Raw genomic sequence first — 19,393 nt, 5'->3', positions numbered from 1 at the left:
TTTGAAAGTGCGTAAAGTGTGCGCCACTGGAGGTGTGGCTGTTTGTTATGTCTTTGGCAAACTATAAGCGCTATATTTGCATGGTGCTTCACTTTGCTGGGCTATTTAGTTTTCAAATTGGATGCTTCGTGCACGTAATGCTCACTTTACATATCAGCCGCTCTGGCAGTACTGCCAATGTGAGCTGTGGCCCTTCGGCAGGTTCTTGCAAAATAAAATAATTTAAAGGTAAGGCCTAAGATTGAGACCTAAGGCTGACACACAAAATCCTTCAAATACTTTGGTTTAATATTGCATGAAAGAACGTCTGCAAATTTGTCCTTTTCAGCCTGGTTCAGGAGCCAGTTCTGCGGATACCACATCTCAAACCCTGGCCCTCTACCACGCTGTTTAATTTATACTGAGGCACAGGTTCCACAATTAAAGGAACTTGTAAGGTTTTCCGACATCACCAAACCCAGGTGTGACAGAACTACTGTTTGTAAACCCATTGAAAGTTATTGCATCGTAATACGGCTCTCTGAATGCTCGTAGAAAGCAAAGACATATTCTTATATCTGTGTTATGACATGGTGGGGAGCGTTGAGTAGCGAATTTAATTAAAGCAAAGTTGCCGAGTTTAAGTACTCCGATGATTGCATGGACAGGTTCCTCGTTAGAGAGGCGATTTGGCAATTCTTTTAATATAGTCATGTGGGCTAGCTGCCTACAAGTACAGAAAGAAAGAAATGCAGAGCTCTGCTGTGTTCCTTATGTTGTTAGCAAACGTCTTGCGAGAGTTGCAGTATTTTTAATTAAGCCTAAAAAAATTTAATGTTTAGGACTAATTAGCCAACTTTTTAAATGTATTAAGAGCCGAAATGTCACTTGGAAGGTTCTAGAGCTCCCGGAGAAACACCCGAATTAGCTGTTTGCAACGTGATGTGGCTCGCATGGATTTTTGCTGACCAATATTGAAGCTTGTGAAACATGACAAAATACCCCGTGGTAAACATGACAACTACCCCTTCAGACTCGATTTCAAATGTCCCGGGCTTTTTTTTGTAGGCCAAAAAACCTACCAGATATAAAAAGAAACATGCAAATTAATGCGATTGCAGTTCGTGCATGTGAGCTATACGGCCAGGCGATGATTAGGTTCAAGAAAGAGTGCAACAGAAAACAAACTGATTACCTAAAATTTGCTAATGAACTTTTTAATTATTAAAGGAGCTATGAAACACTTTTCCAACTTTTTCCTGTTTAGCTTTCCTCCTCAACTCATAAATCACGCATTCAACCAAACAGTTTAAGAAGACAGAAAAAGGGGAGTCCCCTCTTGCTCAGACTCGTTTGTGTACCCGGACGCAGCCATTCTCCCCCTAGAAGATTAGCCCGTCGCTCAAAACTCAGACAAAAGTTGCTTTCCCCAACCCGTTCACCATAAAGCTGACAGTGCTGTGAAGCTACGTGCTTGTTGGGCCAGCCACTTTTGCCACGTGATCACGCTCTCTTGCGCATACCCACGTGCAGAGAATGAGGTCAGGTGATGAAAGGGAGGCGACTGATTGGTCCGGCAAGCGCATAGCTTCTACCACAATGTCAGCTTAGGAGTGATGGGAGTAAGTGAGGTCCGGTGTCGTGTGACGTGCGTTTGGACCCGGTGACGCGCTGCGGGGGCACGACGACTCGCTGCGGGGACCGCGGATGTATCGCAGTGAAAAGGCAGAGAGCTTACGAAGGGAAGGAGGTACGAAATAGCCGTGTTTTCAAATTTTTGTACCGAACGTTGGGTTTTTTACTTTCTACCTTTTTCTTTTGGCCCACTGCCACATCATGCACAGCCAGTTTTTTTCATACGAGAATTAGCAAACATTTGATACCAAATAAATTGGATTTAGCATTCAACCAATTCGGCCTGTTTACTAAACTCAAATTGATACTTGATGCGATTACTATTATTTTTTACCTGCACACGCCTACTTTATTCCCTAATTAGCTACAAGTGATAATTACATTGTTTTTCGTCGTGTGAGGTTATTGACTATTATTAACAAATTATTAAGAATCGAAGCTCTACGATTAAGCGGTGGAGTCACACTTGAAGATATTCAATTGTTTTGAGCTATCGTACACAAACAACTTCTCAAGATTCTTGCAGTTTGGGGCCTTTCCTACATGCAATACCAATAATAAAGCCGAAACCTTATAGAGGAGACCACATCTATAGACTCAACGCGTAAACACAATTTGTGAAGCGTGTAGTGCGTACGTTGGAAAAGAGATACCGGCGAGGGCAAACCATAGCGTCCAACGTCTTTGAGCCTCACGCAGGACAATGCTATGCCTAACAAAGTCACTTAGGTCGTATATCAGTAAGTGACCGTAGATGGAAGACTAACCGCCGAATTCAGAAACCTCACTCGAACTACACTCAAACTGAAGGGCCCCTCCACTTCCTCGAGGAAGGCACGAGGGCCGGCGCTGGCCAATTGCAAGGACGGATCCGCCGTCGCGATTGGCCAGTGCCGGCCCTCGTGCCTTCCTCGAGGAAGTGGAGGGGCCCTTCAGTTTGAGTGTAGTTTGAGTGAGGTTTCTGAATTCGGCGGTAAGTCTACAAAATTATGAAGTGAAGAAAATTCATTGCTAGCTAAAACAATGCTTATTACGTTTGAGAAAAAAAAAAAAAGAAAAGATTTTAATTGTCTATGTACTAATATGTCCGTGCACTGAAATATCCGCGCACCGGAAAGTCCCACACCAAAAAGTATCTGCAGCAAAAAGTCCGTACACCGAAATGTCTGTGCACCAAAAGTCGGCACCGAAATGTCCTACAGCGAAACGCTCTACACTGAAAAGTGCTAGACCCACCACGGATGGGATCTTCCGTCACCTCTGCCGGTCCCTAAGCCATAATGATTTAGAACCATTGGTCTATGGAACGCGATTCCCGAGATAATGAAAAACGCTGCCCGTACTTCTTGCTGTCACCACGAATTCGCCTAAACAATGAAAGATGCCAAATCAGGTTTGTAACAAAATTGATACTTCAGCGACTACTTCTTTAAACAGAACAAGTTATTTGTGTTCTCACAACAGCAAAAATTGTTCTCCAAACCCATGCTAAAAGCAGCCAATCGAACTCGTTGGGAAGAGCAAGTGCCAAGCTCGCTCAAAACAGCTCCTCGGGTGGTTTAGCTCGTTGCGGGTGTGCCGGCTGGCTTCTGGATAATCGTTTCAAATCCTTCAGGCTTTCCCCAAACTTGCACGCGAGGAAGAGGTAATTTGCTGCTTTCACATTGTGGCGAGAAGGAAAGTGAGGGTCTGGTTCCTTCTCTCTGCTTTCGGGCCGGCCTTTAACAGGGGTTATATCAACTTTTCAGTCCATGCCCCCCCTCGAAACAGCATCCCCGCCACTCCACAGTTCTGTTGTGCCATTAAAATGTTCATTTTCAGTTTGTGCAACCACTTGTAAAAATGGCACAGGACGACGTTGCATTTCCAGATTTCTGTGAAAGCATTGAGTTTCCAGCTCAAAATATGTAGGAATTTCCTGCACTGCATCTGCTTCAAGGTCTCATAAATCCATACATTGCCATACCTTGCACTTTGCCAATCTACAGTGCCGCTGATATTCTCTTCCAAGGGATGGCGGACATTTGGGTCACAGTGGAACATGCATTGACATAATTTATGTTTGCAGTGATTGTGGCTAGTCCGAAGGACAGTGTCCAAACCTGTAGCAAACTGTACACAGAATTTAGGGAGGTGTTTTCACAACCACCAATCATTGCCCAAATGAGCCAAGATAGTTTCAGTATGACACATCACATTCAGGTACTACTCAACGCTGAAATAGTAAGTTCGCTCCAGATTGCACTAGAGTATTTCGCTCGTATCCTCTCGGTGCATTTTAGCCTTAGCAGCCCCCTTGCGCCATGAAACCCCAATTAACCAGCCAACCATTTCACTCGTGGCAAGAGTACTGCTACTGGGAACTTTCATGAATCCTTTATATGTGTTCAAATGTTCTGTCCAGATTCAAGTTCTTTTTGCACTCTAGGAACATCAGAAAAATATGTATCCCAAATTATTGAAGGCTGGTTAACACACTTGCAATTGCTTATGACCGACCAGAGGCTAAAAAATGGTTTTAAACTTCTTGCAACTGCTTACGACCGGCTGAGCAGCAGGTCATGAGCAGTCAGAAAGGGCTTAAAAACTGTTTTTTAGCCTCTCCGATCGTAAGCAGTCACATCTGTGTGAACCATCCTTTACCTTTTAATTAGCAACAAACAAGCCAAGACAATTATCATTTTGTTAGAACTTTATTTGGACTCTTGGGTTTAAATAAGCAATATCTCTGTGATAAAATGGGGACAAGCAAACCACTCAACAAAACAAATTAAGTACAAAGGGTTCAATTCGGACAAACTACAATGCTGCTGGACGTCTATCGCAGAAGCAAGCTTTTGCTTGGCCAAACGAACGCAAACCTTGAGGATAAAATCCTCAACATCCTGTTTGGAACTACGTGGATACAGACATAATGTTCACTCTACATATAGACGTTGGTTATGAACATAATGCGCACACCATAACCATAACCAATCTTTTTTTTGGTATGTTCTCTTAAAAATATTTGAGAAAAAGCAGCTTGAACCACCACAAAAAAGATATATATATATCATCCTTTTTCTTTACACAGCCCGACAGCAAACAATTTAAGTGAAAGATGCTGTACACTCTAAAACATGGTGAATTTTTTATGTACATTTTTAAAAAAAAAACCAATTGTTGGATGAAGCGAATGGGGCAGGGCCGTGGGGTGGGAGATTCCATAGAGTGACTAATGGTGGCGGTGCTGGTTCATTTCTGGTCTGGGACAGGAGACAAAAATGGAGCTGCTTGCTCAGAATGCCACCTGTAAGGATCTGAATGAAAATGCAGTGCATCAGTGGGGCCAGCCACACAAGGCACAATGTTTGGTTGAAACTTGACCCGTCTTCGATGCCATACCTGAACTTTAGCAGTCATTTCTTTAAACCTTAAAGTAACTTCACATCTATACTCCCATTTCAACATTAGTGCAAGCGCAACCAAAGCTAAATGCACGAGTCCCGTACACTGATCATAGCTGTCATGCATATCTGTTAGTGCAGCATTGAAAGCATCCTCATGCTTGTAGTTTCTGCTTTGCTCGCACTTAAAGAGACACTGACGAGGTATTTATGTTCGCCAGGGTTCTTATTTGTACATGACATATGAGAGCACAACTACCCAAAACACAATTTGGGGCCCGAAATTCGTTTTCTTTCCGCCTGAAAACCACCGATCGAGAACTGGCCGGTTTTTATGGTTTAGACACAACCACCAAAGATAATCAAAGTCGTGGGTCATCGAAGGCATACACTTGCTACGAGAAATGGACAAAAAAATATGATATTCATTTTTTGTGGCTTCTAAAACGCTGCAAATACGTTAATTGAAAAAAAAAAGTTCCACAGCCATGTGACTTCCGATATCTTTCTCCTCCTCTATATTTCTTCTTCCAACCCCAGTCGTTTCAGTTTCAAGCAGTTGCATTTTTTTTATTTTATTTAAAAATATATGTGATACCGCAGCAATATATTGATTGAGTAGTATTCCACCACCATACCAAATCGCCTGTCAAAAAAGTTTTAAAAAAATGGGGGGGGGGGGGGGGGGGGGTGTTAGTGTCTTTTTAAAAAGCCCCTGAAAAGAAAAAAAAAATTTTAACAGTTTAATTGGGACACGCGTGTCAAAAAAGTAATTTTACGCAAAAAAAAAAAAAAAAAAAAAAAGCAATATTGACAGCGTGAGACACGATGTAGTCGGTAGTCACCTCCTTTCGACTTGTTTTCTCTCTCGGCATTTTGGGAGCATGGAGGAGAGGAGGGTCAGGTTCGCCCTCACGACTGCGATGGTCATTCCGGAATGACCCATGACATCATGGACTTTGCACGCAGAATTTCAAATAAATCTCACCAACAACATTGCTCTAATTTTTTTTTCTTTTTCTCGCGTAATATTTATTTTTTGACACACTTGTCCTAATTAAACTCTTTAAAAAAAAAAAGTTCTTTTCAGGGGCTTTTTAAGGTGGAATGGAGTATAGACAATTATAGACAAAATCAACAGGCAGCCAAATAGGCAGATACAATAACTTTAAGCGGACTATCGCACCATGAAGAAAACTGCTGGAAGAATTAATCACGAGTAAATGCTTGGACCCAGTACCGTGGAGCCTGATAAATAAGGAAAACCATAGAACTGTACTACTAGTTTTGACACACACTCCTAGCATACAAAGGTTTGATAAAACGAGATACTAGCTAAGCCACAGTATATGGACGGATGTACTAGTATTAATAATGAGTTACTGTTCCTACTTTGGTGTCACAAAGTCCGATAGAATGACGAGACTCCTGGGCATTAACACTCCTTCACAGTTGCAAAAGCTAACTAAATTATCACATTGTTGGCAAGGCATCTTAATTTTGAAGAAAGGGGCTCAAAACACAATCCAAGGAAGAACCACAGTTCATAGATGGAAACTATGCCAATTTCTGCTTTAGCAACTTTTTTTCCGTCATGGAGATTGGGACTTCCTACGAGCCAATAGAAAGTGCAATTAATGAAAAAAGCGTCAATCCACTTTTAAGACTTGTCAACAGCTTCGGCTGCATTGGTGGTGACTGGTTTTTGTGCTCACCAGCGGCACCCTCTTTTGAAATACTTTGGAACAAAGCCCTTTGAAAATATTGTGCAAAACCTTGATCTGCAATATAGACATGTGTCTAGCTGCCCTACGTCTTGTTCTGCCATAGGGCTCAGAACACGCCTGTATGTCTTCAGCTCGCTCCAGAGGACACGCTGCCATGCTGCAAAAGAAGTTTCCAGACCAGAGACATGAAAGGACTGAACTTGCGAGAAGGTTGGGCATGCCATTTCCGTTGAGCACTATTTACTTCATATCCACCAGTGCAGCACTTAAAGTAGTAGCAACTCGACTTTCCTCAAAGGAATGACAAATGGGGATATTGCATGAAGCTGCTCACCCAGAACTGGCCGCAGACTCCTCCTCCATCTCCATGTTCATCTCGTGCTCCAGCTCATCCTGTCCATACTCAAAGCTGTTGGCACTGCAGAAGAGAAAAAGATTTCAATTATGGGGCTTACCAGGCAGGAATCAAAGAACCGAAAAATAGGCTAACCACGACGGCAGAGGTGGTCACTACTGTGAAAAGAACAGGAGCACCACGGAAAGGGAAGCCACACTGAGAGGCAAACAGCAGGAAGCAGAAAAGACGCAACATTCCCTTTTTATACGCAACGGGATTAAGATGAGCCTAAAAGGATGGGGTTAGATTCTACTACAGATGCTTTTAGCATGTCAGCTTCAAAGCATGTCTGTCAAACTAGGGGACTTCAATTCACCCCTCTGTCTAGCATGAATCCCCAATGAGTTACTACGCTTCTTGCTACAAAAACTATATCTGCACTTCAATAGACCTCCACACACAGCTTGTTCCCTCGGTACAAAAAAAAACAGCTATGCTATTGGTACTGTACATTCACCACCCAAGGGCTTTAGTTCTCTCTGCTCATAACGAGTGCACAGCTGAATGCAAGCAAGATGTAATATTCATCCGCCCTAAATGCAAAGTGCCATGCCACCCGAAAAGAAAATTTGTGCAAAATGTGACCAGTCGACGGACCTGACAGCTCTGCAAGTGAAGAAGACGATGCGCTTGAGCCGACGATTGTAGAAGAAGTAGTTGAACGACCAGAGGCAGCCATCTTCTCCGTAGGGGTCCGAGACCAGGTCTGGGTTGTAGCTGAAGATGTCACACTCGGCCAGCGTGATCTCGCTGTCCATGGCGGCCCAAAGATGTGGCCGCAGGGCGCTGTACGCCTGATTGGCCATGGCGAACAGGTTGCTGTCCACCGAGCTCATGACCCACTGCGCAGAGACCGACCGGGCAATGTCGTCACAGTGATGTGATTGCTACAGTATTTGCTCCAAAGCGCTTACCCTGCTACATTTCACCAAAATATGAGAAATTTGCGCTAACATTGCACCAAGAGCTCTTTTCATTTTACCAATACAAATAATGGTTCAGGCATTGCTACACTGTCAGATTTCTATAATAAGCTTGCATGAATTTTCCATACTTTTGGGTATAGCTTAAAATAAAGTGTGATTCAATATCACTTAGTACTGGGAGTTTCTGGAACATTTCCCATTTTTTCGGGGTCTGTTCGGGCAGTTTCGTTATAGCTGCGTCGAGTATGCTTGTCACTGTACAAGGGAGCACTGCTGAGAAGTTACGCCCACAGAGTAGACATTGAAATTTTGTGCATGTCACTTCGCCGCACTGCAACACTATGCTGAGGTATAAAACACTTCTCCAGGAAGAAATGATGCAAAACTGCATGTCATGCATTAAAAAGAAAGAAAAAAGTGAGAACTAAAATTGCGGTCAGTTTATATGACGGACCGCGACATCCTGAGAAGTCGCAGACACCATTAATTGCAGTAGTTTTTTTTTTTTTTTATATATATAGTCTTTAGGGTGGACACTTTACTTGGGTAACGGGAAAGAGTTAATCAATTACGTTGATTAGGTGTAGCTGGACTGGGCCACAGGTTTACTTTTTGTTTGTTTACTTTACACCTTTCAATAGACCATTTGCAGTATTCCCAAGCGCCCCGGCCCGCACTCAAGGAATCATGGGAACGATGTTCCTTCAGCTCCCTAGTGATCGCTAATTTTCGACCAACTCCATGGTTACACAGTTTTTGAGCATAATTCGAGGTCACCCTGAACAAGCACCTGATATACCCCAAGGAGCTGTCATATTACTTTTAAATTTGCTCTTCAACGTCACCATTTCTGATACTGCGCATGCGGTCCACCTTTTAACCTGGCCGAGCTGCAGAAATCTCTTACAATATTATCATTCTCGTGATTCTTGTTTGAGCAGGAATTGCTTAAAAAGCCGATAATTCACAACAACAAAAACCAGGATTTAGCTCGGAGTCCGCGGGGCTGTTTATAGCATTTTTAGCATTGTAACTTAATATCAGCACGATAATAATGTAAGAGATTTCTGCAGCCCATCCAGGTTGAAGGGTGGACAACATGCACAGTATCAAAAATGCCGACATTGACGAGAAAATTTAAAAGCGATATGACGGGTCATTGGGGTATATCAGGCGCTTGTTCAGGGTGACTCCGAATTACGCTGAAAACCTGTGTAACCAAGAATAGGGTTGAAATTACCGATCACTAAGGGGCTGAAGAAACACCGTTCCCATGATCCTTTTAGCGCGACCCGGGCCACTTCGAGGATATCGCAAATGGTCTATAGGCTCATAACTCTTTCTGGATGCAGTCAATAAAGTTTAAATTAAAACAAAGTTAACATATGCAGTGGAATGAAAAAAGCTTTCCGGAATTCCGGAGAATAACTCGCAAAATCAAGTTCAGCTTGACTTTACAAGTCACATTTATCTTTCGGAGGCTGCATTTGCAACATCATAGATGTCTACATGCAAAGTGTCATTGATGCACAGCTTTGCAATTTAATTGCACTTTGGAACCGATGCTGAGAGGTAGTTACACAAAAATGGGAAGGCAAAGATGCGCTGCATTTAATTCGGACAGGCCAACAGTTTTCGCAGTAGAGCGGTTAAAGGGCAACTCCGCTTAATTTCAAAAATTTTGAGATAGTGGCCGATTTTGCTTTTTGAAGCACTCAAAAACAATCCCCAATCCTTTGTTTCGCGAAAAATAATATATTTTTCGTGTAATTTTACTCTAGCCATGATCACAAACCGAAACCGAAACGGTGGCAAAGCCGGACAACATTGTATATTCGGCATCACTAAGCATGTACACCCACGTGATATACAAGGGGAAGAAGAAGCTCCCCTCTTATCAGGATCCTCCTTTGTGCCTCCTGGATTAGCACAGGCGTCGCTATTTTCCCCCCAGAAGATTATAGAGGATTAACCTGTCACTCAAAATTCTTACAAAAGCAGCTTCCCTCTCCTGGGAGAGCACGGCGCTGGCGCCACCCGTGCTCTCCCCGGGATAGAAAACAAAATTGAAAAAAAAAAAAAGAAGCTGTACATGCTTGATGACGTCGCGGACGTGCCGGTAGAAGGAATTTGGAGGAAGCGGAAATGCAGCCGGGCAGTGTTGTCTGGCCCGCACGTCTCATCCAAAACCAGCGGATTCGTGCTTGTGAAACTTTGACAGCGATTTTAATGAACTTCTAGGCGGAATTCCGTCTTAATATTTGCCATGGGGGTTTCGTAGATGATAACAAAGAGAACTGTATAGTTTTGCACTACTGGAAAAGAAGCGGAGTTGCCCTTTAAAGAGCAACTCTGCTCGATTTCGAGATAATGAGCGATTTTGCATTAGAAGGTCCTAGTAAAAGACACCACATCGTTTGTTTCGCGAAAAATGGGATATATAATTTTCAATCCAATTTTAAACACGAGCGGAAACCGAAAGTTCGGCTCCGTCCGGCAACATTGGCCTTGGGCTGCCAAAAACATGGCCATCACGTGGTACGAGATGTCACGCGATCTTCTATGCAACGACGGGCGGGATTTGGGGCGGGCATGCACCTCAAGTGTCACCTGCACCCTTCGCCAAATTTTGGTGTCTACGACATTCGACGTCTGCACAACTGCAGCATATGTCTGCGCACACAGTGTCCGTAGTGTGGACGAAACTCCGAGAGACAATAATCACAGACGGTGAGACGAAAACGGTAGTTTTGAGCAGGAGACGGCGGTAACGGCAGAACCATGGCGGGCCGGCCGTACGGCTGAGCGCCGAGAGGAAACGTTGCTGACGTCATCTGCTACACTTGCACAGAGAAGTAAAAACAAGCAAAAGGGGGCAATGGTGATGACGTTTAGCTCAATGTCGGCTACGCCCACGTCATAGCCTCGACTCTTTTTGGTTGCGCCTGAATTCGCCCGCTCGAGTTAGCAGATTTCGGCAACTTGGCGACTTTTGCCGGACCAATTAAGAAACATTTAGACAGAACTGCGTCGTAATATTTGTTGTGTGGTCTTCCTAGGCGATACTGAAGAGGACTGCACCATTTTTTCAAAACCAAAAATGAAGCAGAGTCACCCTTTAAGAATAAAAAATATGTTTGTGCACCAAATTCTTGGCTGCTCCAAAAGGCATTCCAAAACGACTCGAACCAATTGCATCACTGCAAGGGCATTGCAGGCTCTGGGCTCACTGATGACAAAGTGGACATTCAGTAGCGTTGCTCAAAGGTGACTTACGTCCAAGCTGGGCTCTTTGCTGAACTCGTCGCTTTTAGCCTGGCTGAAGTCATAGTCGGGGTGAAAGGAAGCGTTGAGCGTGCCGATCAAATGGAACAGGGTCTTGCGGCTGATGGTGTCGCACAGGTGGCCCTCGCCATCGTCACTCTGGCTTCGGCTGTTGGCAGAACCCCCACAATAATCAGGCATGCGTCAACTGGGCCCCAACAGTGAAAGTTCCACTTGCTGGCCTTTGTTTTCTACACAGACAGCCACACTTGAGCTGAATTTTACGACTGGCAGCACAGGCAAGAAGCAACACAAAGTGGAGCAATAAATTCCTAGGGCCAAAAAATGTGAGACGATTACACGGTCAAATAAAATTCAGATGCTGCTGTCATGGAAAAAGAACACACTTGTGTTCTGTTTCCTAGTGGGACGGAGCAGATTAGCACAAGTTTGGCTTGACCATGGCATCTTTTATACAGCGAGTGCATTCCCAGATGAATTGGAAGAGATGTTTGCCTCCTACTTCATACATCTGAGATGTTGCTCTCCACTGCCGGGTGAAAAAACTTGTGTACCTGGTCGTACCTGTGCATGGGGGCAGAATCACGGCTGTGTTCAACACAACAAAAACTACTTCAAATTAAGCAGAAATAGTCTACAGAAAGGTAAATGTGCATTATGATGGTGAAGCAATTCGGGCATGACTACTACCTCCTAATCCACTTATCCAGTGGGCAGAAATATGGGGCTATGGAAGAAAATACACCGGCAGAATGTTATGCACCGTTGGATGGATGGATGAATCCAGCTGAGCCCTTTGGATCGGGCGGTAGCTAACGCCACCTAGCCATTTTGTTTGCCATGTAAGCTTAGAATATTTAAATGTGAAAACTATATTCACTCCGACTGCAAAGAAAGGGAGACTATAAAACCCCCTTGCCATCAGTTAATAAGAAAATACCTAGTTTTCTCTCGCTTTCTCCCACCATTCACTTAATCTTTGCTTGGTAATCTCTACTGTCTTGAAATCCACTCTTCCTTCACTATCTCTAAAACCCAATAACTTTATTAAATCTATGTTTATTAAATCTAAATCTACCATAAAATACCGGGGAAGCGCACACCCCACCTTCACTGCAACCCCTGCAAAAGAAGCAGATGATCTTACGCTCCGCATAATTTTCAGAACTCCCCAAGTTTGGAAAATGTTAATAGTGGGCGCTTCCGTGGTATTTTACGGTAACATGGACCAGCATGGTTTGGAACCTTTTGGGACGACGAAACATGGGCAAAGTAGAGCCTGTGGCTTGCCCGGTCTGCTGCGACTAACGCAGGGGTGGATGCAAGTATTCCCAGAAAGGGAGGGAGGGAGGAAGGGAGGGGAGAAGGAGGAAAGGGAGGAGGGGGCCAGCGTATTATATGTTGAGAACCTGCCCCCATTTTTCCCAGCCTAAATTTTTAAACATTCAGAATTCAAGTTCAGAACATACAGACTACTGCCAACATACCTGTACACACGGTTTGGGCTCTGCGAGATGAGTGCGCTCTGTGGTGGGGACAGTGCCTGAAGGTCGTTTGGCCCGCCGCCCGCCTCAGCGTTCATCGACTTGAACAGGCGCTTATCGCTGCCCACCATTTTGCAGGAGTAGCTTTCGATCCTGAGAACGAAATTATGCACATTGTGCAGACGCCCACGTTTTTCGCTCCTAAACACTCCCATCAAAATTATGACCTCTTCTAGCAGAGCTGGAAATCCTGCACACTCATGGAGCCCTGCAGGTGCCGAACTTGCACGATGTTGTTGGAAGTGAACATTCTATATATATATATATATATATATATATATATATATAATGAACTTGAAGTCTCTATGGTGTCTTTTGTACACGCCACTGTGCAGTACTTCTAGCTCCAAAGAGAGCATATTTTCGAAAGGGGTTTAATGCACTACGCTTTCGAGCTCCCAACGATCGTTCCCTTTGGTTTCGAAAAACGCGTACCATAAGAATAAAAACATGGACGATTTACGATAACGGGAGCTACGGTGGGACACATATCTGACAAGCGAGATCAGTCCCCCGAAATGTGTATTTTGCTGCAGTGGGGGTGCCGTACGAGCAACCTGCGCTATTATATTTGCGACGATAACAATTCTCGAGGCGGCAGAAGTCCGTTTAATCCAAGCGGTAAAAAAAAAAAACTGTAGACTGCTTACCTTCCAACGATCTTGCAGTCCCCAGTCTCGAAGCACAGCGATGCGTTGATCGCCTCGAAACGACTGCTCTCGAGAAGCTTCATGGTAACTCAGTAATGACGATGACTGATAAAGCTTCACTTTTCGTATAGCGAAAGGAAAAGAAATGAAACCGCCAAATAAATGTCAAAGCTGCTCACGGATTCAGCAGGAAAGACTCGGAACGATGGTCCACCGTTGTCTCAGTATTACTCTACTTTTTTTGAAGCTCTTCGAACTTCCCGAACTCGTTGAGACACCGAAACTTTCAAATTTACCGAGTGAGCCAGTGTTCATTACGCTCTGGCGACGACTGATCGCTGTTCTCATTTGGAATACCCAAATGGCGTCTGATCGAATCTGCGCTCGTGAGGCACAGGTTAACAAACGAAACTATGTCACCGGACCGCGGTGTTAACGAAGCGACTGATGCTTAGCAACAGGCAGAGTTCAAGCACGAACTTCTCCCCGATGGATCCGCGCAGAGGTCCGCTTAAATATAGTAAACAAACTGCCTTATCGTTTTTGGCTCGTACCTCGGTATGCTGACCTAACCCCCAGTATCCTAGCGTCTGAGCTGAAACATATCAACAGAACATAAAAATAACCCGTACTCTCGTCACCAGGCCAAGCACCCACGGCCTACGGGTCATCCTTGTTGCTGCGCAGTTGGGGGGGGGGTACCTTTAAGTTTGTTTTCGTTGCCTATTTAAACAGAAAAGAACTACAAGGGCGTGCATTTGGCTATGCAATGAAATATCCACGCGCCTAACACGCTTTTCATCAGATTTATATTTCTAAGGGTGGTGACAGCTGCATAACTACGGATGTAAACAGTAAACAGATCAAAACGGACGAATACGAGGACGTGACCTTGAGATAATTTAGCTCAAGCTGTGATACGACAAAATATCACTCAATGAATATTGCGTTCACACTCATATTTTACTTGTATTTTTAGTAAAGTAAATGTTAATTAAACTGCTCATAATTGCGCGGCGTGTTCACCACATTTACTCTTGGCTCGAGAGTTTATGACTTGTGATATTTGTTTTTTGTATTTTTGCGAGGGTTTCATTGGTTTCATTTATGAACATTTGTGGTAGTCAGGTTATTTTTCTGCGTTCTTGTGGATGAAGAGAATTGTATTTTTCGAAGTACTAGAGCACTGCATTATGTGTCGTCTTGCTCGTTATTTTATTTCTCATTGTCTCAGGGTTTAGATAGCTTCCTAACCAGCCGGCTTGCATACTTTTAGCGAGGGTTTTCATTTAGGAAATTTGTGATGGTCAGGTTATTTTTCTGCTTTCTTGTGGATGAAGAGAATTGTGTTATTAAAAGCTTACTAGAGCATTGCATTATGTGTCGTCTTGCCCGTTATTTTATTTCTCCTTGTCTCAAGGTTTAGATAGCTTCCTAACCAGCTGGCTTGCATATTTTCGCTCTTTCCTAGTAGAACGTTGCGCCCGACTGTTTTTCTAGAAAACGGCATCGCTTTCCATGTTCTGTGCGAATCCTTCCTCAACATCTTTTTTTTTTTTAATGTCGCGTTCAAGAATTATTCTGTAATAATCACTGGTATCAGCTGAGCGGTCTGCTGCAAATGCCGACTGAAACGAACCGCACCGCACTGATTTTGGTTAAAGTTGGAGCGTCCTGAGACGTCGACTCGTAAACAAAAAAAAAAAAAATACTGTAGGAACCAACTACAGTGAGCTACATACATTCAGTTTAGGTTAATACGGCAGTAGCAGTAGTAGTCGCCTACCACAGCGCCTACGACGGTAAATTGCGCTAGATAGCGCAAGCTGCCGCCCGACACAAATGATTTATTCAGCATAGACATATCCATCCATCAGAACCGTCCGTCCATCCATTTATCCATCGTCTGCTTGCTCTGTTGGCTCTGTTGGCGTACACCGTGCGACGTGTTTCTTCTCTAAAAATGTTATCAGGTCGGTCCTCGCTTTCTGCAGTTTAGATCAAGTAAGGCGGCTATACGGGTTGAGCGTGTCGAAATGGCGAGGCAGCGGCGCAAAGAGCTCAAAGACGTCCCACGCAAGCCTTTGGCCGCTCAGCATCCTCGACAGTGCCCAAACGCGAGCGACGACGGGTCAATGGGACCCTGGGCACCCCAACTTTACACGGCGTTCAAGGCGCTGTTCTCCGCTCGACTGTGTGCGGCAGTGTGGAGCAGCATCTCCGACTGCGATGAGACGTTCAACTACTGGGAGCCGACGCACTTCCTGATGTACGGCAAGGGCCTGCAGACGTGGGAGTACTCGCCGGTGTACGCGATCCGCTCGTACGCCTACCTCTGGCTGCACGTGCTGCCGGGCCTCTTCTACAGCAGCTTGCTCCAGTCGAACCGGGTGCTGGTCTTCTACTTCATGCGCTGCATCCTGGGCTTCGCGTGCTCCCTCTGCGAAGTGTACTTTTACAGGGGCGTCCTGCACCGCTTCGGGCCCGTGGTGGCGCGGACCACGCTGGTCCTGCTGCTCTTCAGCACCGGCATGTTTGTGTCGAGCACGGCGTACCTCCCGAGCACCTTTTCCATGTACGCCACGCTCGTCGCCACGGGCGGCTGGTTCATGGGGGACACGCGCGTCACTGTGCTCGCCACGGCCATCGGGGCCCTGGTGGGATGGCCCTTCTCGGCGGCACTCGGCCTGCCCGCCGCCCTGGACGTGGTACTCTTGAAGCGCAAGGCCCGCCCGTTCCTCACCTGGTGCGCCGTCTCGCTGGCCATCGTGCTGCCGGCGCTCATCAGCGTGGACAGCCACTACTTCGGGCGCCCCGTACTGGCACCGCTCAACATCGTGCTGTACAACGTGTTCAGTAGCCACGGGGCCAACCTCTACGGCGTCGAGCCGTGGACCTTCTACCTGAAGAACGGCGCGCTCAACTTCAACTTCGCCTTCCCGGCCGCGCTGTTGGCGGCGCCGGCTCTGGCTCTGGCGCGCTACCTGAACAAGAAGCGCACCGCCGGCGTGCTGGACATCTCCCCGATGTATCTCTGGTTCGCCATCTTCTTTAGCCAGGCCCACAAGGAAGAGCGCTTCCTGTTCCCCGTCTACCCGCTCGTCTGCCTCTGTGCCGCCGTCACGTTGGACAGTCTCGAAGCTTTGGTCGGCGGATCGGCGAGGCGACTCGAGCGTCTGGGCTCCAGCGCCTCCCGCTTCCTCTGGGTGGCTTTCCTGGCCACCACGACGCTGCTGTCCATCTCGCGCACCGTGGCGCTATATCGCAACTTCCGGGCTCCCATGGAGATCTACATGGAGCTGGCGCCGCTCGCCGGCGACGGCCGGGCGACCACGCTATGCCTGGGAAAGGAGTGGTACCGCTTCCCTTCGTCCTTCTTCCTTCCTGAGAACTGGCAGCTGGCCTTCCTCGAGTCCGAGTTCCGAGGACAGCTGCCCAAGCCCTTCGCCCAGGGGCCGCATGCCACGCGACTGGTGCCTCGGGACATGAACGACCAGAACCGGGAGGAACGCTCGAGGTACGTGCAGGCCTCGCAGTGCGACTACCTCGTCGACACCGACGGCCCGGACGTGACGGAGCGGGAGCCCAACTACTCGGCCAGCCCGGACTGGGAGGTGGTGTCCTCCATCAAGTTCCTCGACAGCAAGAGGTCGTCGCTCTACGGAAGAGTCTTCTACATTCCCTTTGTGACTGAGAGGTGGTGCTCTTACGTCAACTACAACCTACTCAGAAGGATCAAAGCGGACCGAGGCTAGGCGCAGTGACTTGGTTCGCTCGAGTGGCAGACGCCCATTCCGAATTTGTAGCTCGCAGACTGCTCGCGGGAAATGGCAGATACGAAGCGGGGTTTGTTGGCTCGCGCAGGCGGTTCAGCTTTAGCTCCTCACCGCGAGCTGCGTTTGAAGGGAAGGTAGAAGCCAAGACGCATTCCTTCTTGGGAACTTGGTAGATCTCAGAAACTTGCCGTTTCCTGGTGCTCTAGTCTATGTATAAATTTAATTATGGCCATACCCGACGTCAACTTCTTTTGTACCACGTGATCAAGGCTGGCCTAGTTTCCGCAGTGCTCCAACGCTGACAAAGCTACTTCCGCGTCGCGCGCGCTCTCAGCTGTGCGGGGCTGCAGCACTGTGGAAACCACGCTAACTTTGACAACTTGGCACAACTAAGTTGACGCAAAAAAATAGTCAGAGTGCAGGCGAGCTGGTGTAAGTTGAACATGATTGTAAACCTGAGACTGGGGCAGGAAGAGAACACAACAGAAGGTAGTAAAAGAGGAGGCAACGTCTCAAACTCAGCTATAATACGGCAACGTCTCAAACTCAACAGAGCTGAGTTTGAGACGTTGCCTCCTCTTTTACTACCTTCTGTTGTGTTCTCTCCCTCCCCCAGTCTCGGGTTTACAATCATGTGTAAGTTGACGCCTAGTGCAAGGGCAGCCTCGCCTAAACCACGCTCACCCGGGAACATGCTGATGTGATAGCTATTGCTGCAGCTCATGTGACTGTATCAAAGTACTTACGTTTCGTTTCTCCTTGAAGGGTCAACGCTCCCTTCGGTTTGCATCCATTTTTTTTTTATTACCGAAACCGCAGACCCTCGGAGAGAGGCATTTAGTGTTTTAAACGGACATTGCAATATTCTTGAAAGCTTAATTTAATAGTTGTAGCATGCCACAGATGTGTTCCGTTCAGCGCTGATCAAATAATCTGAACAGCGGGGGTTATACAGTTCCTCTAGCCCACCTATCGAACCGAGCTTTAATCGAACTCCCTGTGTCGCCGCGTGCGGGGAGGAGATGGAAAGGCGCGCATGGCGGGGCAGTGGTACCGCGCGAAGCAGACGGTCAACGGGCGAGCCTGCTGAGGACTCGAGCTCGTGCGGTGAAAACGCCGTTCGGGACGACATACTCGCGCTTGTAGCTTTGGTTTCGCTCGCACTTATGGTGGAGCCTAGCGTAGTTTCCACGGTGCTACCTCTGCGCGAGCACATGGCGACGTGGCGTCATGCGCTTTCGCGAGGAGACGCCAAAAAAAAGCCTCGCATTAAAAGCCCCTAGGTAAAGTTCGCGTTTCTTACCGGACAACCACGCGAAGGCGCGAGACACGTGTCGCGAGCGAGTGCTCCGCCCCATTCGCTTAATTCCAAGGGCTGCTCATTCCAGCGCTGCGCTACAGTGTAGCTGCACCACCATTTGCTTCCAAGGGTGGATTCTTGGAAGACAAGCGCGAGAGATAGCTTTGTCAGCGCTGCGGAAACTACGCTATGATCAGTTTCACCTTATGTTGTACCACAGCGAAGGGAAGCGCGAGCACATAGCGCTAGCAGTTGCACGAGAGCTTGTGCCGACGAGATGTGCCCTAGTGCAGGAAGCTCGCGCTCGTAGCCTTTTCTGCGGTACATCATAAGGTGAAACAGAGTATAGCCCTGACAACGTCACACAGTAAAGTTGGTGCCGGCATGGTTTTTGCGTGCTCTATTTTGTAAAGAAATGTTCACCTTAAATTTCTAAGGAAAAAAATGGACCACAAAAATACAAGCGTCATTAAAAAAAAAGAGTATTGGAAATGTGGATTGTTTACACTAAACACGACTTTTTTCAGGCAGAACAAAAATCGTATCTGCATCCCATAGGTACACACGCAAACCTTCCCACCGTCATCCTATTTTTGCTTTGCCTCCTACGGGGCGCAGATGCGATTTTTGTCGAGTACGCCAAAAGTTGTCTTCAGTGTGGACAACCATTTATGCCTACAACTATGCAACTGGCTGTTTGTTTACCACCCAGGTTAATGTGAAAAAAAAAAAAAAAAAAAAGAAAACCTATAATATGCGCAAGATTTGTTTTTGTAGTGGTTAAAGTG

The 19,393-nt window shown here is 46.3% G+C and overlaps 2 protein-coding genes across 2 annotated transcripts; one reads left to right on the top strand and one right to left on the bottom strand.

Moving 5' to 3' along the window:
• Positions 1–4,288: 4,288 nt before the first annotated feature.
• Positions 4,289–14,295, bottom strand: LOC8051841 (repressor of RNA polymerase III transcription MAF1 homolog). Its single transcript, XM_002435461.4, has 6 exons — positions 13,530–14,295; positions 12,823–12,972; positions 11,327–11,483; positions 7,722–7,966; positions 7,062–7,145; positions 4,289–4,913 (listed from the first exon to the last, which is right to left on the bottom strand). Exons 1-6 carry the CDS (start codon positions 13,610–13,612, stop codon positions 4,892–4,894), a joined length of 741 nt encoding a protein of 246 aa, XP_002435506.2. The 5' UTR covers positions 13,613–14,295; the 3' UTR covers positions 4,289–4,891.
• Positions 14,296–15,427: 1,132 nt separating this feature from the next.
• LOC8051842 (alpha-1,2-mannosyltransferase ALG9) lies at positions 15,428–17,505 on the top strand. Its single transcript, XM_029972524.3, has one exon. The coding sequence runs from the start codon at positions 15,566–15,568 to the stop codon at positions 17,282–17,284; it is 1,719 nt and encodes a 572-aa protein (XP_029828384.2). The 5' UTR covers positions 15,428–15,565; the 3' UTR covers positions 17,285–17,505.
• Positions 17,506–19,393: the final 1,888 nt, after the last annotated feature.

The sequence above is a fragment of the Ixodes scapularis genome, unplaced genomic scaffold, assembly GCF_016920785.2.
Source record: "Ixodes scapularis isolate PalLabHiFi unplaced genomic scaffold, ASM1692078v2 PGA_scaffold9__187_contigs__length_104089568, whole genome shotgun sequence".
Taxonomy (NCBI): domain Eukaryota; kingdom Metazoa; phylum Arthropoda; class Arachnida; order Ixodida; family Ixodidae; genus Ixodes; species Ixodes scapularis.
Note: the sequence above shows the minus strand (reverse complement) of the source record. Positions and strands in the feature narration are given on the sequence as shown.

Bases quoted from the DNA above. Each gene is read 5' to 3' on its own strand.
- LOC8051841 (XM_002435461.4), bottom strand. From the start codon at position 13,612: ATGAAGCTTCTCGAGAGCAGTCGTTTCGAGGCGATCAACGCATCGCTG. The intron at 12,973-13,529 runs GTAAGCAGTCTA...TTTCGTTCTCAG, and splicing joins GACTGCAAGATCGTTGGAAG to GATCGAAAGCTACTCCTGCA. The intron at 11,484-12,822 runs GTATGTTGGCAG...TTCTGCCAACAG, and splicing joins AGCCCAAACCGTGTGTACAG to CCGAAGCCAGAGTGACGATG.
- LOC8051842 (XM_029972524.3), top strand. From the start codon at position 15,566: ATGGCGAGGCAGCGGCGCAAAGAGCTCAAAGACGTCCCACGCAAGCCT.